The following is a 26,018-nucleotide window of genomic DNA, read 5'->3' as shown; positions in this document are numbered from 1 at the left end:
GCCCCTCCCCTCGGGCTCTGCGGCTCTCCGCGCGCGCCGAGTCCGGCCCGTGCTGTTGGGGGCGGGGCCTTCAGAGGGGTCACCGCGCCGGGCTCGATTGCTCTGGTCTGTTGGGCCAGGCCGCCTAGCTGCCAATCGACCTGTGCGGGGACGTGGAGAGCCCCTGGAGCGGCGCGCACGGCCTGGGCCATGCTGGACTTCGCGATCTTCGCCGTTACCTTCCTGCTCATCCTGGTGGGGGCCGTGCTCTACCTGTACCCGGTAACTGCCACGGGGGGGCGGGGCGGGCGCGACCCGGACGCGGTAACTGCCACGGGGCGGGGCGGGCTCTACCCGTACCCGGTAACTGCCACGGGGGCACGGGGCCGGGCTCTACCCGTACCCGGTAACTGCCACCGGGGGGCGGGGCGGGCTCTACCCGTACCCGGTAACTGCCACGGGGGGGCGGGGCGGGCTCTACCCGGACCCGGTAACTGCCACGGGGGGGCGGGGCGGGCTCTACCCGAACCCGGTACCTCCCACGGCGGGCGGGGCGGGCTCTACCCGTACCCGGTAACTGCCACGGGGCGGGGCGGCCTCTACCCGTACCCGGTAACTGCCACCAGGGGGCGGGGCGGGCTCTACCCGTGCCCGGTAACTGCCACCAGGGGGCGGGGCGGGCTCTACCTGTACCCGGTAACTGCCACGGGGGGGCGGGGCCGGGCTCTACCTGGCCCGGTAACTACCACGGCGTGCGGGGCGGGCTCTACCCGTACCCGGTAACTACCACGGGGTGCGGGGCGGGCTCTACCCGTACCCGGTAACTACCACCGGCGGGGGGGCGGGGCTCTACCCGTGCCCGGTAACTGCCACCGGGCGGGGCCGGGCTCTACCCGTGCCCGGTAACTGCCACCGGGTGGGGCCGGGCTCTACCCGTACCCGGTAACTGCCACGGGGGGGCGGGGCCAGGCTCTACCCGTACCCGGTAACTGCCACGGGGGGGCGGGGCCGGGCTCTACCCGTACCCGGTAACTGCCACCGGGGGCGGGGCCGGGCTGTACCCGGAACCTGCCACGGCGGCCCGGGGCCGGGCTCTACCCGAACCCGGTAACTGCCACGGGCGCGCGGGCCCGGGCTCTACCGCACCGGTAACTACCACCGGGGCGGGCCGGGCTCTACCCGTATCCGGTAACTGCCACCAGGGTGGGGCGGGCTCTACCCGTACCCGGTAACTCCCACCGGGCGGGCTCTACCCGTGCCGGTAACTGCCACCGGGCAGGGCGGGCGGGCTCTACCCGTACCGGTAACTGCCACCGGGCGGGGCGGGGCGGGCTCTACCCATACCCGGTAACTGCCACCGGGCGGGGCGGGGCGGGCTCTACCCGTACCCGGTAACTGCCGCCGGGGGAGGGGGGCGGGGCGGGCTCTACCCGTACCCGGTAACTGCCATGAGGGGGCGGGGCGGGGCGTGCTCTACCTGTACCCGGTAACTGCCACAGCGGGGCGGGGCAGGGCGTGATCTACCCGTGCCTGTGCTCGGTAACTGGCCGAATCCCCTCCCTCCCATTGAGGTGCACTATCTCGTCCTTCCTGAACTGCTCTTCACCCCTCTTCCCCCAATATCCTGTCTGGGTGTGGGGGCAGCTGCACCATGTCCAGGGCTCTCCCAGGCTTAGCCCTCCCTGCCCGTTGTTAGCTTCATGCCATGCGAGGCGGGGGCAGGGTCTGTCATACCCTGGTGCAGCAGCTGGGGTGAGGTGGTGTCCCTGGCCACCTGGTTGCACCTTTTACCATTCAATGAGTTATTGTTGCTGGGTCTGTGTCCATCACCCCTCGGTGCCCACTTCAGGTTCTGCAGTAAGGAGAAAGTTGCTGGAGCAAACGGTACAGAGTCAGGGAGGTGGGACAGGCAGGGGCATATGCTGATCACAGACAGCTTGCTGCTGCACGGAGATGTGCCCTGTCCAGAGCTATGTCCATCTGCCGGTTTCCCCAGCACCATCGTATCTGAATGCAATAAAGTTATCTGTGTCAGGAGATCTGGTTATGGTATGGAAGTTCCCAGTGGTATTAAAACAGGACTGAATCATGTCCCCAAATCATGAACTTTGAGGGATTTACGGCCCCAATCCTGAAAACACTTACTCACATATTGTGTAAAGTTTTATACATGCTTAAGTATTGACAAGCTCAGGGGCTGTACCGTGCCTTGGGGACATGATGAAAACAAGATCTGCTCTTGGCTTGCAAGACTGAACCATGTTTAAATCTTGTTTTTTCTGTTTTTTTTTTTAAACTATAACTGAGTCCTTCAATGCATTGGTTTCTACCATGCCGATGGGATTGAGGATGGTAGTCCTGTAACTAGCATGACTTTAATCCTGACGTAGACAATGCCTTTGTGTCCACTGCAATAGATCTTAGAACCTACAGTCTATGGAAGTTTGGAAAATTAGTATAATGTAGATCTTATAAAATACGTCTGCAGAGCACCCTTCTGGACAGTGATTCCTTTCTCCCAGTAAGTGCTTTAGCACCTTGCAATGAAGTCTTCATGGGCGGACCCTTGTGCAGGTCTCCACTGCAGGATCAAGGCAAAACATCAGTGATAGGGCCTTGATCCTGCAGGTGCTTCTCTTTAAGATGTCTCTTTAAATCAGTGGGACCGCACACATGCTGGTTAAGCACCTGTGTAAATTTTTGCAGGATTGGGGCCAAGGGATGTATCTTGCCCAGTTTTGGAATTTATTTTTCTTTCAAATGATGCACTGACACATTTTTAATAGTTTTTTTTTAACCTCTCCCTTGTTGATAGTTAAACAAAATAGGGTTTTTCAGTGCAAATGTGGCATCACTGTTTGACAAGCACTGTTTTTTTTCCCCTCAGTTTATTAACTAGAGATGCTTAAGCAAACTGCTGTTTTTTGCTTAGTGCCAGTGTTTTGAGTTTATAACAGAACTGTATGGGGCCGGTGTTCTTGATAATGTTGAGATTGCACTAGGAATGGTGTTAGTTAAAAGCGGCTGCAGAGAGTACTATAGTGTTTCTGCAGGTTGCATGATAATAGTGGCTATTTTAGACAAAAAGGTTTTGGTGATGGAAGGTATTCTCAAAAAACATTTTTCTGATTTAAAAAAAAAAAGGATTCTCTCTCACTGTTTTTAACAATCGTAAAATTGATAAAACTATGGTCCTAAAACCATACCATCACTTTGGAGGGGCAAGTGACAAACTGTTGAGTCAACACTCTGGTGTCCATGTTCAAAAAATGCTATTGGCATTTAGTTAAATATGATTTTTGATTAGCTCACCTTAATACACAGGGAGAGCGCAAATCTCTGAAGATTCGCTAATTTTTGTGTGTATAGGACTATTTAAGGGAGGGAGAGACGTGTGTGTGTGTGGGGGGGTGTTGAACAATTTTGTCCTGTTACAAAATTATTAATTCGATGAAAGGTTATAAACCTGCAAACTGGTCTTTTAAACTGTTATGAAAAGCTTGAAGCAACAAGCCAATAGATGCTAAAATGTGAATCTTCTGAGGCTGATGCAGAACTTTGAGCATCATTTTCTTTCCTCTTAGGCTTCTAGACAAGCTTCAGGTATTCCAGGGATGACTCCAACAGATGAAAAGTAAGTGGCTTCCTCCTTCCCATTCATTTTATTTGACCTTTGTTGCTCTCACTGTTCATATAACTGTGTTTTTTATTTCTGTTACTCTTCCCTCAGAGATGGGAACTTGCCAGACATTGTAAACAGTGGCAGCCTGCATGAGTTCCTGGTGAATCTGCATGAGAAGTATGGCCCTGTTATCTCTTTCTGGTTTGGAAGACGCCTTGTGGTCAGCGTGGGGTCCATTGATCTCCTGAAACAACACATTAACCCCAACAGGACATGTAAGTTTAATTTGCTTTCTCTCAGATTTGTTTCTCTGTTCACTTTTGCCCAGGGTTAAATCCTGGCTTTGCTGAAGTAAATGAGGGTTTTGCCATCGACTTTGAGGGAGGTAGGATTTCATTCACAGTATTTAAAGGAATGAGATTCAGCTTGAAACTGAATGAGTGGTGTGAGCTTGAGTCTCTGCTACTGCTTATAGAGATTGCATTTAAGTGACAAAATATTGTAACCATCCAGTGGTCTTTATAAAATGAGTTTGGTGATCTGTGTCCACTTCCCAGTGAGCAAGTATCCACATTACAAACCAGCCCTCATTAAACAGAGAGCCCAAAGCCAGAATGGTCATGGAGAATAATCTACCCAACCTCTCACCTCAGTAGGGAGTCCCACCAGGAAAAATGTAGGAAAACTTCTACTGTGAGGTCTGTTACACTGTCTCTCGAGTGAAAATGGAAGCTCCTTCACTTTGGGTCACTTAAAAATAGATTGGACAAAATAGTGTGGGTTGTACTGTAGGGAAGAGACGAACCCAGCACTGGGCTAGATGATCTCACAGGTCTCCTGACTAAATTCTATTTCTCTGTGAAAATAGAATTCTTCTAAGCACTAGACTTTGGTGACATGAATGAATTAAAAAGGCAAATATAGCCAATTCCCCATGTACTCATTGAGAAGCTTGGTTTATATCTGCATCAAGGCCTCTGAATTTTCTTGCACTCTAAGGCAGCAGGACAGATTCTGTGGTAGTTTCAAATGAATTTTAAAAGGGATGATTTTAAACATAAGAACAGCCATATTGAGACCAAAGGTCCATCAAGCCCAGTATCCTGTCCTCTGACAGTGGCCAATGGCAGGTGCCCCAAAGGGAATGAACAGACAGGTTATCATCAAATGATCCCTGTCACCCAATCCCAGCTTCTGGCAAACAGAGGCTAGCAACACCATTCCAGCCCATCCTGGCTAATAGCCATTGATGGACCTACCTTCCATTCCCTTCTATCTAGCTCCCTTTTGAACCCCGTTATGGTATTGGCCTTCGCAACACCCTCTGGCCAGGAGTTCCAGAGGTTGACCGTGCATTGCATAAATTTTTTTTATTAAATTAAATTTGAAAATGGATAATACAATTAGTGCAGATATTAAATTTAGCTTATTTTAAGAAGTCCTGTATATTTTATTTTTCTTTGTGTAGCAAAATTCTGTATTGAAAAAACATTGGATTCATAAAAATTGTCAAGGGAAATATCCTACTGGGTTTTTTGGCAGCAGGGTAGGAGGGAAGTGGGGCTTTTGGCACTGGGAAGGTGTGGCAGGTGTTTTGAGTCAGTAGGAATAAGCACATTGGTTGGATCAGCAGCTAACTAGCTACCCATGGTCATGTTTAAATTGTCATCATTAGGTTTTAAAGTTACCAACTTACTGAGATGAATGGATGCAGTTCACACACTGAGCTAAATTTTCAGGCTCTCTGGAGACTCAGCCAGACATCACTGTCTCAGTTTGCACTCTGTTTACAATTGAAATGTTTCCTTTACTATCATAAGGGTCAGGACCTTTGTTTCCCTTTGAAATGGCAAAATCCACTGCTGCAGAAGGTGAAAGGGGGTCTGTATAATTTAACATGACACTGTGTTCCATAAGAGACCTGGCACTCCTCTGCAGATGGGCAAGAGGAGTAGGTGTTAGTAACCATAGTGCAATAAGAGCTCATTGGTGTGGCACTTTAGGGATTGTATGAGAAGCAATGTTATAGCCGAAAGTAAAAGATTCTGGAATTAGATCTCCCCGTATTATATCCTGACACGATTGTTGAAGGTAGTGCACATCCCCCAGCTCCTTCACATTGTCTGAAATATTGTGTGCATGTCTGCAATGCTAGTGGGTAAAGCGAGGCCACAGAGCGGTAGGAGAAAGGGGACGAGCAGCACTGTATCCATGCCTCTCTCTGGGCCTCCATCCCATGAAATAATTGATTCTAAGATGAGCTTGTGGAGCAGTAGAACAGCAATGTTGTATCCATGAGGTAAGATGTAAACAGATTGTAAGTGAGCCAGACTGCTAACTGATTGCTTTGGGGTCGGGTTGTAGTGTCATGTGATGCTGTACCAAGTTGATGACGTTATCAGCCAGGGACCTTTAACGAGTTATAACTTATTGCTGCAGTTCTCATAAAAATGGCGAGAAGAGCCAGTTGACTGTTTATGTGGCCTGGCGGCACTGCACTCCAGGGAGACACTCCTAGGTATGTGAGGAGCAGCATGCTGTACTGTGACATGGAGGATCCAGTTCTGGGTCCCAGATTTCATGGAACAAGAGAGGTTTTGAGCTCTGTGGAGACCATTCCTGGAAGGAGGAAATGCCTTGTATTGCTATCAACTTAGAAGCAGCACCAACTGAGTTCAAAGGCAACTGTGTTCATTGTCCTTATTCAGAAGGTTAGGTTGCCCCACTTTTGGAAGCCTTTGAGCAGGGAGGACATCAAGGGCAAAATGAGGAAATCCTAGAGGATTCTCTAAATTTCCCATTTCTTCCCCCCAAAAATCTGTTTTGACGGATGATATTTCAGACTTTTTGTTGTTGGTTTGTTTCAGCGGATCCCTTTGAAATGATGCTAAAGTCCCTGTTGAGGTACCAGTCTGGACTCAGTGGGGATGCGGGGGAGAGTCATCTGAGGAAAAAGCTGTATGAAAACGGTGTGACCAAGTCCCTGCAGAGTAATTTTGCTGTCATCCAGAAGGTGAATTACTTGATTTGAAGGCTTGCAGTTTGCAGGCCAGCTGTAACATTTTCCCAGAGAGAACAGCAATTTGTGGCCTTTTAGTGGAGAGGTTAATGGGGATCGAGGTTGGGGTAAAGGAGCAGAGGGAAGGCTGGTTCTGGAGCCAGAACCATGTGCTAATTTTGAGAATGTTTTAAAATCTCAGTATTCTAACTTCTGGACTTTTATTTCTTCTATTATTATTATGGAGAGGTGGTAGCTTTCCATTATAAGTCTGATTTTTATTTATTTATTTTTGCTCTCTCCCTCAAAGTCCTCACAAATATAATTTCCACTTTGCATTTTACATATTCCTGGTCTGAGATTTGGTAAATTTGAGGTTATTTACACAAAATGTTGCCAGAAGCTGGGAATGGGTGACAGGGGATAAATCACTTGATTGGCACACACTCTTGAGCAGGTCTGGCATTCCCTCCAGAACAGATCACTGGCACTCATGCACACTGTGAAGAGACAGACACATGGATGAAGCACATTATTTTCTATATTAAGACAGAGGAATCAATGGAACTGATGTATAAATTGATGTCAGATGCACAAAGTAAACAAAGTGAAAGAAATGCTTTTCCCCTCTATATTCCAGGTGTGGTTGTCTTTGTTACTTGCAACAATATTGGATAGCAAGTTTCACAGATAAATGTAATGGTGGTGGTAGTATCCATCTGACTGTATAAATACAGAATGAATATGCTTTTGTTTGCATTAGCTCAATACATTTAGAAGGAAGGACAGGGTTTGGTTACGTTTATTTCAAGACATTAGGTACAACTAAAAATGCTGTAGTGTCTGAGTTCTAGGTGTATCTCCAGAGGGTGGGAGCAGGGCAGGATTCCAGATGTTGGGATTGTACTCGGATACAGAGCTCTTCTGCTGACTCACCCTGGCAGCCAAATATAGTAAGTCCTATTAGCTCCAACCCATGAGTACTAAACGGTGTAAGCATTCCTTTGTGGTAGAGGGAGCAGGCTCTCAGGGGTCCTATGGGGGAAAACCGTAGGAACAGCCAACCTTAGCAGGAACCCAAGGCTGAAGTTTATTGTTCTTTAAGTTAATAATAATAATATAATAATAATAAAAAAACCTGCAAGAAGGAGTTACGTATGAGCCATATCCAGTGTCTGGACTGTTAAGAGCTGGGTGAGAATACTTCCTCTTTAAGGTGTGTTTCTAGAGAATAATGGGGTGAAGTGATAGGTCAAGGAGATTATTGTAGCTTTCTGATCTCCTTTCTTTTAGCTGTCTGAAGAGTTGCTAGCAAAATGGCTGTCCTTTCCTGAGTCTCAACATGTGCCCCTTTGCCAACACATGCTGGGCTTTGCCATGAAGTCTGTCACACAGACAGCAATGGGCAGTAGCTTTGAAGATGACCTGGAAGTAATTCGATTTCGCAGGAACCATGATGCGGTAAGTCTCGGAAAGAGCCAGGAATGTTCTCCTAGATCCGGTCAATTTTCCAGGTTGATGGCATTAGCCTCAATCACTGCATAGTTTAGCAAGAGGTACAAAACGCTGGAGCAAGAGGTACAAAACCTTGGATGTTCAGGTTGGTAGGGTCTCCAAGCAGGTGATTTCTCCACTATTTTGTCCCAATTACATTTAGTCAGCATAAAGAAATAGCTAATAAGTATATGCAAAAACAATGAGGAGTCCGGTGGCACCTTAAAGGCTAACAGATTTATTTGGCCATAAGCTTATAAGTATATGGTAATTTTTGTAAGGCTGGAGTTTTCTAAAGCACCTACAGGAACTGGGTGTGTGCAAATGTCTTTGAAATCTGATGGCATTTGAGTGCTTAACTCACTTAAACTCTTACAAAAATCCCATCCCAAATCTTTGATTTCTGGTCCCTTCTTAAACCCTCAGTGTTGTGAATAAAGAGAACGTCTGAGGGGACCACAGTTAGTCCAAGTAGAGGCCGCCATCCACACTTACAGAACCATCACGCTACCTGCAAGGGTAATTATGCAAGATTGGTATTTTGTGATCAGGAAGCCCAATACTGAGGTGAAATTGGGAATGAATGGCAATCCCTTTGTAAAGGTTTAAATGGGGTAAATGCTATTTAGTTCTTATAAGTTACTTTGAATCTTGGATGTTGTGCCATCTCCCTTTGACCAGCATATCTTGGATCCTTTATGGACCTTTCTAAAATCAAGAGTAAAAATATGATGTGACCTATGGTAGGATGCTCCTCTAACATGCAGAATAAGTAGATTGAATTTGTGGCCCTGGTGTTTTTGTGCCTTGGGACACCATGGCTTGGAAGTCTTTGCTAATAGAGGTAGGTTCAGCCTCCAGGAAGTGGACATATGGGAACTAATTTTCAGAGGTGCTGAGTACCACTCTAGCTGAAGTCAGTGGGAGCTGTGGGTGCTTGGCAATTCTGTAAATTGAGGCCATAGTTTCACACTTTTCTCTCAAAAGCAATCTCTGAGACCCATCATGTGAGTTCCAGCCTTCAGTCAGAATGCTGATGGCTCCGAAGATGAGGATTCAAGGGTGGAATGGAAGAAAACAGGAACCCAGTGGTTCTGTCAGATATGATAAAGGCCTCTTAAAGATTATCTGCAAAGGCTTTTTTTTTTTATTTGGATTTGTAACCTTTTTTGCTTCCTTGTGGATAAATGAGGCATACAGCGGATTTTTTTATACCCTTTATAAATATTAGGAATGTTAAGTCTCGTCTTCCCAGGTTTTGCTAGAGCAGTGGTTCTCAATTTTTTTTTGCAGATCACTTGAAAATTGCTGAGGGTCTCGATGGACCACTTAATGATCTTTTCAAATGTTGTTTGTACCGTTAGCTAACTATTGTAAAGCACTTTGGATAAAAGTGCTATATAAAAAAAAACTTTATAATAATTAATGTTTTTTTGTTCTACAAATTAAAGCACACAACTCATATTTTAATATCAGTAGTCTTACCTTTCTAATGCGATGTATGTACCCTCTCTCCCCTGCCGCAGCAACACCCGAGATGGGGCTGGGAAAGAGGGGGGGTCTCTCCCCCTCTGCCCTGCTGCGGCAGCCCCTGAGCTGGGGCTGGGATGGAGGCCCCTCTCTCTCACCACAGCCCTGGAGCTGGGGGAAGTCGCCTCTTTCTCTGGCCATGGCAGCCCTGCACGTCCCAGATTCCCCCCACCCCCTCTTCTCATCCCACTGCCCCCTCCCACCTACCCCCTATTTCCCCTCAGGCCGCCATCTCACCTTACATGTGTGTCTTCTCCAGAGTCCACTAATTAACTGGGTGGCCCTTCATTCTCTTGTGTGTGGCTCCCCAGACACGCACCTTAGAGGGAGCTATCCGCGGACCACCTGAATGGAGCTCCTGGACCACTGGTGGTCTGCAGACCACAGTTTGAGAACCTCTGTGCTAGAGGAATCCCTGAGGTGTCTCTGGAATGTACATTGTGAGCTTTTGCACCTCACCTAGAATGACAGGGGTGTTGGATCTTTAACAAAGATATCCTTTCTCTGAGATGTTGAGTAGTCATTGGAATTAAATGCTTGTTAACAGAACCAAAGAATTTTACAGTCTGACCAAAAGCTCTTCCTTTTAACTCCAGTCACTTAGACTTGGGCTACCAACTGAGCCTCACAGATCCCAATCAGTGACGTAAAAGTAAAGGGCCTTTCTTCTCCCACTCAGGATATATATCATTTTTTCAGTTGTAATTAATCCCCAGGACTGCATCATCTCAGCTCAGTTCCAGCAGCACTTTGCAAACAGCCTCACAAACACAGCAGCACATGTGATTGTGCCCACACTTAAAACAAGACCTATTTCCTATTCCTATAGGGAAGGAGAAGTATTGATTTTTTTTGGGCGTGTGTCAGGATAAAGTTAGGCAGAGCTGCCAGCAACCTGTGACTTGGAGGGTAATGGAATTCATCTGTACCTCTTTCAGATCTGGGCAGAAATTGGAAAGGGTTTCTTGGATGGGTCACTTGACAAAAGTATGACCAGGAAAAAGATATATGAAGATGGTAAGTTGTTTCTCCACCACTCCCCAAATCCCCCTATCGACTCATTCACACACCTGTGGTTACTGTGTTTGAGGTAACTACCATATGAAGGTGTTTGATTTGCCCATATTTATTTATGTATTGGCTTTTCTGTGGAATTTATCACCATAGTATCTGATTACCTTTCATACATTATCGATTTTCCTGTGCAGTAGTGAATTTTTGTCATCTCTATTTTACAGACAAGGCCCAGAGAGGTTAAATGACTTGCCCACGGTCACACAGGAAGCTTGTGGCAGAGCCGGAAACTGAACTCGGATTTCCTGAGTCCCTGTTTAGTGACTTAACTACAAGACCATTCTTCCTTAGTTAGCCATGAAGCAGAATGTAGCAGTCCTGAATTGTGGCTTTAACCAATGCCTTCCGTGCTGTACATTGGTATTCCCAGTACAGCTTACTATTTTCAGTTATGCATCTGGTTCTCTCATGGCAACTTTCATATGTTGCCATATCAGATTATTTTATTTTTGTGCTGTTTTGTCTCTCTTTAATTATTATGAAAATATTAAAGTTAATTTTAAGGACTTAATTTAAACCCACAAAAACAGGGTGTTCCCATTCTTGCACTTGTGCTTTGTGTTTAAGGACATTAGGCCAAATTCTGCTCTGTTAAACTGATGTATATCCAGAATTGCCTTCATTAGTATTACACCAGTTTTATAGCAGTATGACACAACAACAAACTCTGATCTCCTTTATTTTATGTGTACGTTCTGCTGGGGTCCCCAGACAGCATGTGAGAGGAAGGAGGTCTTGTCCTGAAGGCACTGGCCTGGGACTTGAAAAATCTAGATTCCATTCCTGGCTCTGCCACAGACTTCTTGGGTGACCTTGAGCAAGTTATTTAATCGCTCTGTGTCTTAGTTCCCCATCTGTAAAATGGGGATAATAAATACTTCCCTTTCCCCACCATTTGTCTTTTCTAGCTGGACAATTTCTTCAGGAGGGGGACTGTCTCTTACTATATGTTTGTACAATCCCTCACACAATGGGGCCCTTATGTTGATCGAGGTGCTACAACAATGTGAATTATTAGTAGCAATAACTCTATAGACTACACAGGCTGTGAGATCTGAGTGAAGTATAAGATGTTTTGTGGGGTGATTTGTTAAACCCTGAATGTTATTTGAACTTGCTCTCAAGATCTGAGCTGTACCATTTATGTATCTTTGCTTATTTTGTGAGATCTCTCCATTTGACTCGCACATTTTTAGATTAAATTACAGTAAACTTTTTGCAAATTGACACTAAGTAACATGCTCCGTACAGAGTCTTCTTCTGTCAGTGGACTCAGGATCGACAGTTTGCCTGAAAGGCTATTTGGGAAGATGGATTCTAGAAGAGTCCTCTGCTGCTTTTGGGGGTGACCAGCTTTTAAAATAATGATTTGTTTGTGTGCCTGAAGCTCTGATGGAGATGGAATCCGTCTTAAAGAAAGTCACAAAGGAGCGGCGGGGCAGGAGCTTCAACCGACACGTCTTCATAGACTCCTTACTGCAGGGGAACCTGAGTGACAAGCAGGTATGTACAGCTATTGTGGACATACCATTACATGCTAATGAAGTTTCACTAGATCAGTTGTTAATTACATCTTAGCATTTGATTAATTGTCTGTTTTGCATCTCGTTCAGTCCAGATTCCTCACTAGAGTATAACGTGCATTTATTTTCATCTTCCAATCTTTTTTGGTTACTTTCCGTTTTGCTGCTTTATTATTCTATGAACTGGATGGGTATTTGGTATTAAGAATCTTTCTTTGCTTAAGTACCCGTTTTAAGCCTTGCATTAACTATGAAAAAAACAGAAGTAAGGAAACAGAGGTTAACAATGGACAAAGCATGAATTCACAAGTGGCGTTGTAACTAATACGTAGCTATTAGATTAAGAAGTAGTAAGAAGAAGAGTAATGTGTGATAAGCTTGCAGTTGCAGCTTTGCTTACTAGCACACTTTGTAGCGCATGAACAGTTTATAATCTATACAAGGATTGATTTGCAAAATTAGTAAGCCACTCATAAAGCATGTAAATATAGAATGCAGAATATAATGCACATGTGTTGGACTCTTTTAGAGTATGTACCGTATTTTCCGCACCATAAGGCGCACCGGATTATAAGGCGCATGCTAAAACATACGGTCTACAAAAAAAGGTAACAGTGTTCATAGTGTAGTAAAAAGGTAACGGAAGCAAAACAGTGAGTTTAGTTGAACTTTATTCTACTATTTAACAATACACTCACATTATTTTTTAATCAATCTTCTCCCACAAATCCATCAAAGTCCTCATCTTCTGTGTCTGAATTGAACAGCTGGGCAATTTTGCCATCAAACATGCCAGGTTCTCTCTCATCATTGTCGGAGTCAGTCTCGTTGCCAGGTGGCTGTTCAGCAATGATGCCGGCTTTCGCGAAAGCTCGGACAACAGTTAAAGCAGATACCTTAGCCCAGGCATCCACAATCCATTCACATATGATGGCGTAACTCGCCTGGCGCTGCCTCCCAGTGTTAGTAAAGGTGTGTTCGCCGTCTGTCATCCATCGCTCTCACGCCGTTCGCAACTTCACTTTGAACGCCCTGTTTACACCAATGTCCAGCGGTTGGAGTTCTTTTGTTAATCCTCCCGGAATGATGGCAAGCTCCGAATTCATTTGCTTCACTTGGTTTTTCACAGTAGCGGTAAGATGGGAACGCATGGAGTCGCAGATCAACAGGGACGGTGATGCGTGGAAAAAACCATCCGGTCTCTTTACATACACCTCTCTCATTTTCTCCTCGTCCATCCAGCCCTTTACGATGATTCCAGCTGGAAACTTTTCTTTTGGCAGCGTCTTCCTCTTAAAAATGACCATAGGTGGTACTTTCTGTCCATTACCGTGGCAACCAAGAACAACAGTGAAAGCCGACTTCTCATGCCCTGTGGTGCGTATCGATACCGTGCTGGTCCCCTTTTTCTCCACAGTATGGTTCACGGGGATGTCAAAAGCGAGGGGGACCTCGTCCATGTTGGTGATGTGGTTGGGCTGGATCTTTTTGTTGGTAATCTTGTTACTGCAGTAGGTGCGGAAGATGGCCAGCTTTTCTTTGTAATCCGCCGGCAGTTGCTGCGCCACGGTAGTTCTTGCGCGGATGGAGAGATGACGCCTTTTCATAAAACGAAAGCACCAAGACGGACCTCCTTGAAAGTGTTCGATCTTCATGTCTTGTGCTATCGTTGTTGCCTTCAGTCGAATGGTGACTGTAGAGACGCTTCTCCCGTCTGTTCTTTGTTCAATAATCCATTGTTCAAGTTGGTCTTCTAACTGTGGCCACCTCGATTTGTTCCCGCGGAAACTCTGTTTCGTCTTCTTAACTTGGCGCAGTTCATTTTCTTGCTTCCTCCACTTCCGAACCATAGATTCATTGATGTTGAATTCTTTCGCAGCTGCTCTATTCCCATTTACAACCGCATAACTGATAGCCTGTAGTTTGAATTATGCCTCGTAAGCATGTCTCTTCACTGGTGCCATTTTCAGGGGTCCTTAGACAAACAAATGTCTAAGGAGGAGTGGAGAAGGTAAACGTACGTACTGTACGTATTACGTAATGTTCTCTGATTGGTTTATCACTGCCAGCGTACGTAGTTTACGTATTACGTCCCTGTGTCAGCGAAAAATGGTCCGACAGTCAATCAAGCAAAGCGCTTACCAAAGTCGCACAACAACATTTTTACAGATTTTGGAACTCAGTGCACACATAAGGCGCACCGGATTATAAGACGCACGGCCAATTTTTGAGAAAATTTAAGGCTCTTAGGTGCGCCTTATAGTGCGGAAAATACGGTATATAATTAATTATGTGTGTTGGAGTTGTGGTGCACCCTAACCAACCCCTACACCTGAGCCTGATCACCTCAGTTATAGCTTTATGAAATTCCAATAAAGAAACATCAGGGACAAGTCCAGATTTGCACTGAGTTTTTTGAATTCCAGAGGACTGGATAAAGTGTTCTCCCAAAACTGGACAAGGCGTTCTGGATAAGCCAAGTGGAAAAGGTCTTGGAGGGAATCCCAAAACCCTTCCAGGGGAAGCACTATAGAGAGAGTTCAGTCCTATCCTTCCATGCTGGATTTCATGCTGTCTTGAGTTAAGCTGATTTAGTGTGGTGGAATGGAAGATGTGATTTGTCATTAAATTCTTTAATGTTTTTTTTGACTCCATACCCCTGAACCAGATTTTGTTTCATAGATTCTGGAAGACACGATGATATTCTCTCTGGCGGGGTGTGTAATCACGGCTAATCGTAAGTAGAATACGCAGGCAGCTTTCAACTCTGTAACAGAGATAAGGGGACTAATCTATATTTAAAAAAAAAAAAGCATGGTGAGATGAAATTTATTTTCATGTAAAGCAAAAACAAAATTTCCCTTTCCTTTTCTCTTATACTAGAAATGTATTCAGTCAGGTATTTCTACAGCGTTGTCCAGGTGCCCTGTTGGTGCACCTTTCTAGTTAGTGGGTTCTAGTGGATTGAAGCCAAGCTGTTAGATAGCCCTCCATGTCATGTAGTGAGTCTTAGAATTTCCTGCTGCTGTTCTTCACTTGGACTCTAAACCCATCCAGTGATGCTAAATTAGATGAAATTGTACCAAAGGGAAGCAGCCCAAAATGATCACCCCTTGAAATAAACTGTGTTGCGCTTGGACGATTTAGAGCAATCTGATGTTTGACTGGCTGTTTCATGTTTCCCTACAGCATGTATGCTATTGACTTTTTTTTTTTTTTTTAAGTTACTTGATTTCATATAAGGATTATGAGAAAAGGAAACAGAAATAAGAACCAAATGGAAACCTTTTGGCTGCACAAATTGTTACTATGTTGGGGAACTTTTCTAAACTAAATCTGCAAGATTAACAGGCCCAAAGTCATCCACTTATCTGGAATCCCGAAGACAACCATCCAAATATAGCACTTAACCAAGATGTTGAAGGGTATTGAAAGTCAAGTAGCAAAGCTCACATAAAGAGAATGTAATTGATACAGGGAACTCTCTCTACCAGTGTTTTGTCTGTTTAATTTTCTGATGGGAGCCCCTGTACAACCTCAAGAGTAGAAAATGGCAAAATGCCTGCTCACTCTTGCTTCTTGCAGCTTGGAAACACTACTTGACATAGGCTTATTTCATATTAGAGCTGTCTATCTTTCTGATAATTTTATCGGAGAAATCTGCCTAGATAGTATATCATAAGTCTGTTGCCAGATACACAAAAGACCAGATCCAGCCCCATGGTACAGGGAGTTGTTATACACCCCTTGTGCCACCTGAATCCCTCTTGTGCACAGAGAGAAAAGGAGGGCAAGTGACAATATTGCTGCCACCTTCCCATCAGAGCTCCACCAGGGGGCTATAAGAGCTCCATTGAGGGAAAGTGCTAAATCAGTGAATCCCCAACTGCTCAGTAACATCCATTTCCTGGCCAGCACTGTCCACTCTCCTATTACCCACCTGCGGGAGCGGAGGTTTTGGCTGTGTTCTCCACCTGTGTTGGAGCCTCAGTTTGGTAGACTTACTACTCAGGACCCTTTAGTTAAATCCAGCCTGATGGTCTAAATTCTCCGATTACCCTGAGTGCTGGCCTGTGTGCAGGCAGTATGACTGTTGTAGGAGCTATACTCTGGGGATTGTGGGAGGAGCAGCAGTATGGAGTGGTTGATCCTTCTTAGGACTGTCTATTCTCTTGTGTTTGGATCGTGGAGCTGTGAGGCTGCAGCACTCCAAGCCCATTAAATGACCATTTCCTTCTTAATCCACTTGGTTTGATCATTTTCCAGTATTTCCCAAGTTTCTTGTTTCTGGAAAAGGATTCCAGATTGTAGTATCCCTAGATAGCATCATTCAGACTCTGTCCTATTACTCAGTATAGAATCAATACAGTCTACTGGGTAAATTCTATACAGCTACATTTTATAGTTCATACAGATGTTCTCCTTTCACATTTGCATCTCATGTGTCTCCCTAATGCCTCTTCACTGCATTAGAAGAGTAACATTGCAGAAACAAAGAGCAGGAAGACTGGAGTTGATTTGTCCCCCTTAAATGAGGAGATGGATTTGCTGAGCCAGCACTCTCCTTGTTCCTTTCTTAGTGTGCACCTGGGCAGTCTATTTCCTGACAACATCAGAAGAAGTCCAGCAGAACCTCTACAAGGAGGTGGACCGAGTTCTCGGAAAGGGCCCACTTACACATGAGAAAATTGAGCAACTCAGGTGGGTCCACGTTAAGAGTGGGAGTTAAATAAGCTAAATAAGATGTCATTGTGATCCTGTATGCTAAAGGCTGACTCCTCTCCATGCTGGTGAAAGGAGGGGGAGCAGCAATACTGACAGTGTGTCCAGTGATTCAGGGAGCATGCCCATCAGAAGCCCAGGCAGAGTTTGCTTGGAGTCAATGAGAGCATTTCCCTTGACTTCATTTGGAGCTGGATTGGGTCCCATAACAGGATGCCTTGTGGTGGGCTTGGAAGCTATGCTCTGAACCATGTCTTGCCACTCCTTTGAACAGGAACAAAGGGGGTATCCTTGGCTGGTGACTGTTGATGGCTATGTACCCCTTTGTTAAAGTCCAAGAGGAGTGAATAGGAGAGAGACCTTTTCTGTAGGTGTTAGAACCACCTTATAGAAAGCAACAGAGAATTATATCCGTGGTATAGGATTCTACCAGATGGTTAAAAAAAAAACATGTTAGACTCTATTCAACTGTGTAGGTTTTTAGACAGTTTCACTAGTACCATGTTAAATTTCTGTAGAACCTCTTAGTTTCAGCCTTACTAATAATAGTAATGTAGGTGGTGTTTGTGTTGCCCAATCAGGAGTGGGCCCTCTTACGTGAGGTGCAGTACAACACAGTCCCCACCCTTATTCAGCACTTCAGTGCTTTACTGAGTTGGGACCAAGGTGCAGAGGATTAACAGGATTAGGGCCCTCCAAAGTAGGTGTGATTGGGAGCAGTGGGGACATGATCTGAGGTGGTGGTTGGGGACTGGGCACAGTGCGTTGCACCTTCAACAAGGAGGATTAGGAGTCTTGCCAGTGTCCCTAAAGCGTGTCCCTCAGCGCTTGGATGCCACAGTGCTAGATGCCTTAAACAAACCTCAGAGTCTCTCTCTGCAGCCACTGATGCAGCATACCTCTGCAGTCCCCTGCTATAGCTTTTGTAGGGCCCTGTGGAGCAGTGGAACGCTGGAGAGAGAGCTTCCTAGTCTCTCCTTGATGTCGTTTGTTGTCTAGCTGCTATCAGCTGGCCACTGAACAGATATATTATTTTTATAACCGCCCATAAAAACCCTCTTGCTTCATCTGCAAATGTTTCAGGACTCCGCACTGAGTGTGTCCCGGAAGCAGCTCTGGGAGAGGAGCTGTGATCTCAAATGCAGAGGGTCAGCAAGTCTAGGGCAGCGTTCCGCAGAACAGCCATTCCTGATACCACAGAAACACGCACTTGCTTGTCTCAGAAAAAGTTTTATTGGCACAGACTTCTGGTTGCAGGTATTGCCGGCAGGTCCTGTGTGAGACAGTGCGGACAGCAAAGCTTACGCCAATTGCTGCACGGCTGCAGGAGCTGGAGGGAAGAATTGACCAGCATATTATCCCCAAAGAGGTAGGACAGAGCTGGGAGCTCAAACTCGCCCTCTCCTCTTGCTTGACTTTGTTCTTTGCGATTCTGAAGCTCCCATTACGGTGGAGAAGGGGAGCACTGCGCCCAGTTACTGTCAGAGCCCGATTATTTCTCTAGCACAGTTTACACCAAGATGACAGTCTGTCTTTGATATTTGTGCAGTTTATCTTGGCGCCTAAAAGGTGCTCTACCCCTTTCCTCGGTGAAGAGGCTATTCTAGAACCCTGAGTGGTTCATTATAATGCCCTTCCATGAACTCCTTCTGCTGAGGTGTCTGTTTCTGGGCTAAGTTGTGCACAGAAGATCCTAATTGAAGAACATAAGAATGCCCATATTGAGTCAGACCAATAGTCCATCCAGTCCACTGTCCTGTCTGACAGTGGCCAGATGCTTAAAAGGAAACGAACAAAACATGGCAGTCATCAAGTGAATCCATCCCCTGTCATCCAGTCCCAGATCTGGCAGTCAGAGGTTTATGGACACCCAGAGCAAGGGGTTGCATCTGTGACTATCTTGGCTAATAGCCATTAGTGGACCTATCCTCCATAATCTTATCTAGTTCTTTTTTTTTAACCCAGTTACACTTTTGACCTTCACAATATCCCCGGCAACGATTTCCACAAGTTGACTGTGCATTGTGTGAAGTAGTACTTCTTTTTGTTTTAAACCTACTGTGTATTAATTTCATTGGGTGACCCTTGATTCTTGTTGTGGGAAGGAATAAATAGCACTTTCTTATTCACTTTCACCACACTATTCACGATTTTATAAACCTCTATCATGCCCCCCTCTTAGTTGGCTCTTTTCTAAGTTGAATAGTTCCAGTCATTTTAATCTCTGCTTGTATGGAAGCTGTTCCATACCCTTAACCATTTTTTTTGCCCTTCTTGGTATCTTTTCCAGTTCTAATATATCTCTTTTTTTGAGATTGGGTGACCAGAACTGCATGCAGTATTCAAGGCATGCGCATACCATAGATTTATGTAATGGCATTATGATTTTTTCTCTCTTATCTATCCCTTTCCTAATGATTCCTAATATTCTGTTAGATCTTTGACTGCCACTGCACAATGAGCAGATATTTTCAGAGAACTATCCACAATGACTCCAAGATCTTTCTTGAGTTGTTATAGCTAATTTAGAGACCATAATTTTGTATGTGTACTTGGGATTATTTTCCAATGTGCATTACTTTGCATTTATCAACATTGAAATTCATCTGCCATTTTGTTGCCCAGTCACCTAGCTCTCCAAGAACCCTTTGTAACTCTTCAGTCTGTTTTGGACTTAAAAAATTACTCAAGATAGTTACCGGTATTGTCTGCAAACCATGCACCTCATTGTTTACACTTTTTTCCAGATCATTTATGAATATGATGAACAGCACTGATCCCAGTAGAAAGCCCTGGGGCACACCACTATTTACATCTCTCCATTTTGAAAAGTGACCATTTATTCCTAGCCTTTGTTTCCTGTCTTTTAACCAGGTACTGATCCATGTGAGAATCTTCCCTCTTATCCCATGACTGCTTACTTTGCTTAAGAGCTTTGAGGGACCTTGCCAAAGGCTTTCTGAAGGTCCAAGTACACTATCCCACTGGATCACCCATGTCCATGTGTTTGTTGACCCCCTCAAAGAATTCTAATGGATTGGTGAAGCATGATTTCTCTTTACAAAAGCCTTGTTGAGTCTTACACAACAAATTGTAGAGGAGTACTTGTGGCACCTTAGAGACTAACAAATTTATTTGAGCATCAGCTTTTGTGGGCTACAGACCCACTTCATCAGATGCATGTAGTGGAAAATACAGTAGGAAGATATATACACAGAGAACATGAAACAATGGGTGTTACCATACACACTATAAGGAGAGTGATCAGTTAAGGTGAGCTATTATCAGCAGGAGAGAAAAAGAGGCTGCCTTTTTTACTTTAACCACTTCTTTTACTCTGTTTAGTCTGGTGGCATTATTTTGGTAGTCTTACTATTCGTATTAATGTGGGATATACATTTAGTTTGAGCCTTTATTATGGTGTTTTTAAAAAGTTTCCTTGCAGGCATTTCACTCTTGTAACTGTTCCTTTTAATGTCCATTTAACTAGCTTCCTCATTTTTGTGTAGTTCCTCTTTCTAAAGTTAAATACTACTGTGGTGGACTTCTTTGGTATTCTCCCCCACACTCATGTACATTATGGTCGCTATTGCCAAACGGTTCAGCTATATTCATCTCTTGGACCAGATCCTGTGTTCCACTTAGGACTAAATCAAGAATTGTCTCTCCCCTTTTGGGTTCCAGGACTAGTTGCTCCAAAAAGCAGTCATTAATGGTATCTAGAAACTTTATTTCTGCATCCTGTCCTGAGGTGGCATGTACTCAGTCAGTATGGGGATAGCTGAAATCCCCAATTATTATTGAGTTTCGGTTTTGATAGCCTCTCTAATCTCCCTGAGCATTTCACAATCACCATCACCATCCTGGTCAGGTGGCCGGTATATATTTCTACAGCTATCCTCTTATTATTCAAGCATAATTTCTATCCATAGAGATTCTGTGGTACTGTTGGATTCATTTAAGATGTTTATTATATTTGACTCTATGCTTTCTTTCACATATGGTGCCATGCCCCCACAAGCATGGCCTATATATTAGGTCCCCTGGTATTGGTGTCCCATTGATTGTCATCACTCCACCAAGTTCCTGGCATCATTCCACCAAGTAGGGTCTGATACTGTCACCTTTACAGATACAGAGAAAGACTTTACTCTGCATGCAGTCCACTAATTCCAGTGGGACTTACTTGCAAAGTAAGGGACTGATGCAAAGCCCATAGAATCAGTGGGAGAAGGGCAGTGGATCAGGCCCTAAGGTACTCCTAACTATGGGCAAGGGTGGCAGAACTGGGCCCTTAAATTATAAAATCCTAATTTATTGGCAGATGCTGCTTGCCTTACTCACTGACCAGAACAAAATCTATTGCAATTCCATTTATTTCAGTTGAGTCGCATCAGCTTGCATCAGGTGTGATTTGGTCCAATGGGACTGACTCACATAAACAGAACAGAACTTGGCCTGTAGATTGTAAACTCTTCAGAACAGGTATGTCACAACAGAGGCGCTGGAAGAAAAAAAAAAAGTAAAGGGCCCTGGGATTGTGATTAAGGACATTTGGAAGCCATATAAGGTTGACATTTACAAGGCAGTGCTGCTTTTTGAGTGTTTGGGTCTCTTTTCTCTCTCTCTCTGTACTTGGTTGGATTGAGCAGAGCTGACACGATGGTGCTGGCTCCCCTTTGCTTACATTAAACTGCTCCCTGACACACATGCTCTGTTTTAATTTCAATATGGTTTTGAGTAGCTTCCTTGCACAAATGAAAGTGATGGCTTGAATTTATGCTAGTGGTGGGCTCAGTCCTAATCTTTAACATACTTTGTATCATTTGTGCCTGACTAGTTGTGGGAGGAATGAGGAGATCATGTGTGAAACAGGTTTTGTCTTTGTGTACTAGAGATGGGTTTTAACCAGATCCATGGCCAACACCTCCAGAATTTTAGTGAAGTTTGAATCTGTGCCTGAACTTGTGACTGGCTTCTATCTCAATATGGGTTAAATTTGAACTCTGGATATGAACACCCTGGAAGTTTGGATCTGAATATGAACTTAGTGGCTTGATTCCCCACACTTTATAGAGACCAACAGGGTCCAATTAAAGTTGCTCTAAAGACCTATAGCAATTGAATAGAAAATGATAGCTTAAAAATTAAAGGTGTTAGGGATAGGATATGCTATTAAATGTGATGTGATGGTCCCAAAACCCCCAAATGAATGGTGTGTCCTTTTCTGTTATGTTCTATATAGAACTCTTCCATAAGGGCTGTCTAATGGTTACTGTGTAGAGGTAACTTTATCCCTGTTGTGTATTCTACGCTGACTCAGATGTGTTTTTTCTTTTCTTTTCATTTCAGACTCTTGTGCTTTACGCTCTGGGTGTGGTGCTTCAGGACAGTTCAGCTTGGGCCTCACCCTATAAGTATGGGATACCAAAAACTTTATTATAGTTTGTTCATTTTTTCTTTTGGATTTTGCCTCTGTGTCCCTGTGGGTAGGCTGTCAAACCTTCCTTAAGTAGCCTGTCGAGGAGAGAGGTGGAAGGAACTCCCTGCTAAGATTTGTTGTGGTCTCTTGATTGTCTCCAAGGACAGGGTTTTGGGTAACTCCAAATGTGATCTTGCAGGCTACATATTCGTTGTGTATTAAGGAGTACAACAACAGATTTTCTGGTTATTCACAGCCCTCCCTTGGCAAATGCTGTGGGCCAATTTTCAGGTTTGCTGCAAGGGGAAAACAGGGATTAAAATGGATTTGAAATCACTATTCATTACTATAAAACAATGGCTCACGGGAGGAAATGTCAGTCAAAGATTTTTGTTTTTTAAGGGGAAGGAAACTCTACCTCATTATTTCCACCCATGAAAACAAAAAGGATCCTGGCCTGAAAATTAGGACTCCAGAGGGCAAAAGGAAATGCTGTAGCTTGCTTTGGCCTCCAGGTGGCAATTTTTAACACTGGTTTAACATAGCTTAGGCAGGAAGGAATGTGGGTCAGTGATTCTAGTCTGAGAGAACAGACAGTGGAGCTTGTGGGAGAAAAAATTGCTCAAAGGGCTCTATTCTTTCTCTTACAGCCATAACCCTTGCTTCAGGGGAAGAGGGAGGGTGGAGACACCTTCTGCCCTATCAGCATCATGCTAGCTGATGCCTCCTAGGGGATCATACATCAGAATGATAGCTGCACTGTCCTTAGTTCGGCAAGGGGGCACTGGCTGGAGAGGAAGCTGGAGAACAGGGCCATGGCCCACAGTCAGCACAACACACACCCAGTCACTGCCTGCCAGTAGATCAAGGGCTGAGATTGTGGCTGACTTGGGGGAGGAGGGTTTCTTGTGTGCCCTCCTTTTCCCCACCTGAGCAAGTTTAGCCACAGTCCAGTCCTAATATAGTGTGGGTGAACATCTGCTTTCAACAGGTTTTTCTAAATGACCGCGTTTCCCTTCTTGTTATACCATCTGTAATTTGCCACTTTTAATTAGGGTGCGAATGTAGAGCCTATTCCTGCTGCCACTGAAGGTCAATGGGAAAGCTCCTTTTGACTGTAATTGGAGTAGGATCAGAGCTGTAGTTCGTAGGTACAGGCAGGGAGCCAGAGGTTTGAAGTGTAATGGAAAGGATCTAATACACGGTGAGAGAGAATTGCCTTAAAGTCATCTAATTGCATATTTTCTATAATATCATAGCTCGTGTTTTAAGCTGCCTGGCATTTTTTTAGTCTCCTGTCGGTTTCTTGATTATGGGAATTTCATTTTAATTAAACCAGTAGTTCCCTTAAAGCTTTCATCAACCAAATGCTTAAACAAGTTCTTCTCATCCTAATGAATCATCAGCTTCCCCCACACACATGCCAGCTGCTTGAAGTGGAGGGTGAGGGGCAAGAAGAATTGGAAGTGTTCATGTAAGCAGTGGAGAAGGAAAGGAGAGAGAGATTAGATTGCATGTGCTCTTCGCAACCTGCATGATGTAGGAGGGAGAAGGCATTCGATTGATGCTGATAGCAAAGTAGTGGGTTCCCGAGTTTTAGGATTTCATTAGTCTCTGCCCCTTATGCGTACAGATGTGCACACACGCATGCATAGCCAGGAAGGAATCAGTCCCTGTTTTGTCTTACAGATTTGATCCAGACAGATTCAATGATGAATCCGCTATGAAAAACTTTTCCCTACTGGGCTTTTCGGGAAGTCAGGAGTGCCCGGAGTTGAGGTGAGATAAAGAAACAGTTGTGTATGTGTGGATGCAGGGATAGGAAGGAACAGCTTGTTCCTCTTCAACTTGTCAAGTATTGAACACCAGCCCTGGCAGAAGAATTCATCTCATTATTGTCTTTTATAATTCTTTCCCCCTAGGTTTGCCTATATGGTGGCTACAGTGCTGCTGAGTATGTTGGTAAGGAAATTATACCTGCATCCCGTGAAAGGGCAGGTCATGGAGACCAAATATGAGCTGGTAACCTCGCCAAAGGAAGAAGCATGGATAACTGTATCCAAGAGAAGCTGAGTGAACAAAGCCAGGAGTGAGAGAGAGCCAGCCTCAGAAAGGAACCCTCCTGCATCATGCTGAACTGGTCGAGGGTTTAACATCACCGTTTCATTACCTTCCATGTTCTTAACCCAGCAGCCTCTTGGTATTTTTTATAACTCAAAAAAATTGTCATATTAAAGTAGATTTAATCCCTTATGCCTTTTGGATACATTTATTTTGACCTCTAGCCATTTTGTATTCAAGGAAGCAACATAATCTTAAAGTTTACTCATAAGAGCTGCAGTATTGGAGTAAGCCAGTACTCCAGCTAGCCCATTATTTGTATGACAGTAGCTAAAACTGGATGCCTCAGAGGAAACCATAAAGCCCTCTAATGCAGGGCAAACTTTTTGGCATGAGGGCCACATCTGGGTATGAAAATTGTATGGCGGGCCATGAATGCTCACAAATTTGGGGGCTGGGGTGCAGGAGGGCATGAGGGCTCCGGCGGTGGGGGGTGGGAATGAGGAGTTAGGGGTGCAGGAGGGTGCTTCAGGCTGGGACCCAGGGGTTAGGAGGGCGGGAGGGGGATCAGGGATGGGGCAGGGGGTTGGGGCATGGGAGGGGCTTGGAGGGCACTTATCTCAAGCAGCTCCCAGAAACAGCAGCATGTCCCTACTCCAGCTCCTATGCGGAGGCGCTGCCCCTGTGCAAAGGCACCCCACTGTTTGGGATGGGGGCAGCGTGCGGAGCCCCCTGGCTGCCCCTTTGCGTAGGAGCCAGAGGGGGTGTGTGCTGCTGCTTCTGGGAGCTGTGTGGAGTGGGGCAAGACCCCGACCACGCTCCCTGGCTGGAGTGGGGCAAGCCCCAGATCCCATTTCCCGGTGGGAGCTCGAGGGCTGGATTAAAACATCTAGAGAGCCAGATGTGGCCCCAGGCCATAGTTTGCCCACCTCTGCTCTAATGCAAGGCTGTACTAGGTGGAAATTTCTTCCTGACCCCAGCTACTGATAAGGCTCAGGAGGCATGAAGATTGAGAGCCCTGTATATTTTTGTTCTAACTAGTATGTGCCTTCCCTGTGAGCTCTAGCTGTATCTGTATCACTGCAATCTTGATAAGATGGGGCGCAGGGGTGCTAGAAAATGAGATGGGAATTACAGCTACTGGATCCCTAGCTGTGTACGCCTGCTGGCATGGAGAGATTTTTAATAGAACTGACTGTTATTAATCATGTTTATCAGAATAGCGCTTAAGGACCAGCCAAGAATGGGGCCCCATTGTGCTAGGCACTGTATACACACAGTCTTCTGCTGGTCCCTGCCCCATAGAGCTTACAGTCTCAATAGGCAAGATGCCCACAGGTGGGGGAAGGGGTAGAACACCCCAGCAGAGTGTGATGGCAGCAAATAGCATATTAGTTTCGTAAAAGCCTTTTTTAGAGGCTTTTAGTTAGGATAAACTACATGGAAAGAAAAGGGAGGGGTGAGGGGATGCTGGAGAAAAGAGGAGTGTTGGGGGCAGGGGAGAAGAGGGAAAGGGGCAGGTGTGAAGTGAAGCAACTAGGGAGAATAGGGAGATTAAGAGTTGGAGCAAATAGCCAATCAGTGCAGGGCAGA

General features: G+C 45.1%; 1 protein-coding gene across 5 annotated transcripts; it reads left to right on the top strand.

Moving 5' to 3' along the window:
* The first annotated feature begins 62 nt into the window (after nucleotides 1-62).
* Nucleotides 63-24,617, top strand: LOC120374648 (cytochrome P450 20A1). 5 transcript variants are annotated; one of them, XR_005586196.1, is made up of 13 exons: nucleotides 63-261; nucleotides 3,564-3,613; nucleotides 3,710-3,876; nucleotides 6,469-6,614; nucleotides 7,893-8,060; nucleotides 10,562-10,640; nucleotides 12,085-12,200; nucleotides 14,903-14,957; nucleotides 16,801-16,921; nucleotides 18,200-18,311; nucleotides 21,326-21,427; nucleotides 22,295-22,359; nucleotides 24,054-24,129. XR_005586196.1 is itself a non-coding variant. In XM_039494627.1 (13 exons), the coding sequence occupies exons 1-13, from the start codon at nucleotides 190-192 to the stop codon at nucleotides 24,435-24,437; spliced, it is 1,365 nt and encodes a 454-aa protein (XP_039350561.1). In that variant the 5' UTR covers nucleotides 64-189; the 3' UTR covers nucleotides 24,438-24,617. The 5 variants fall into 5 exon arrangements, 4 of the variants coding, with proteins under 4 accessions (XP_039350561.1, XP_039350560.1, XP_039350562.1 ...); XM_039494627.1 differs by lacking the exon at nucleotides 21,326-21,427 and adding an exon at nucleotides 24,287-24,617 and having other exon boundaries at nucleotides 64-234; nucleotides 24,054-24,143; XM_039494626.1 differs by lacking the exon at nucleotides 21,326-21,427 and adding an exon at nucleotides 24,287-24,617 and having other exon boundaries at nucleotides 64-261; nucleotides 24,054-24,143.
* The last annotated feature ends 1,401 nt before the right edge of the window (nucleotides 24,618-26,018 follow it).

The sequence above is a fragment of the Mauremys reevesii genome, linkage group 11, assembly GCF_016161935.1.
Source record: "Mauremys reevesii isolate NIE-2019 linkage group 11, ASM1616193v1, whole genome shotgun sequence".
NCBI lineage: Eukaryota > Metazoa > Chordata > Testudines > Geoemydidae > Mauremys > Mauremys reevesii.
This window is presented reverse-complemented; position numbering and strand designations above follow the sequence as displayed.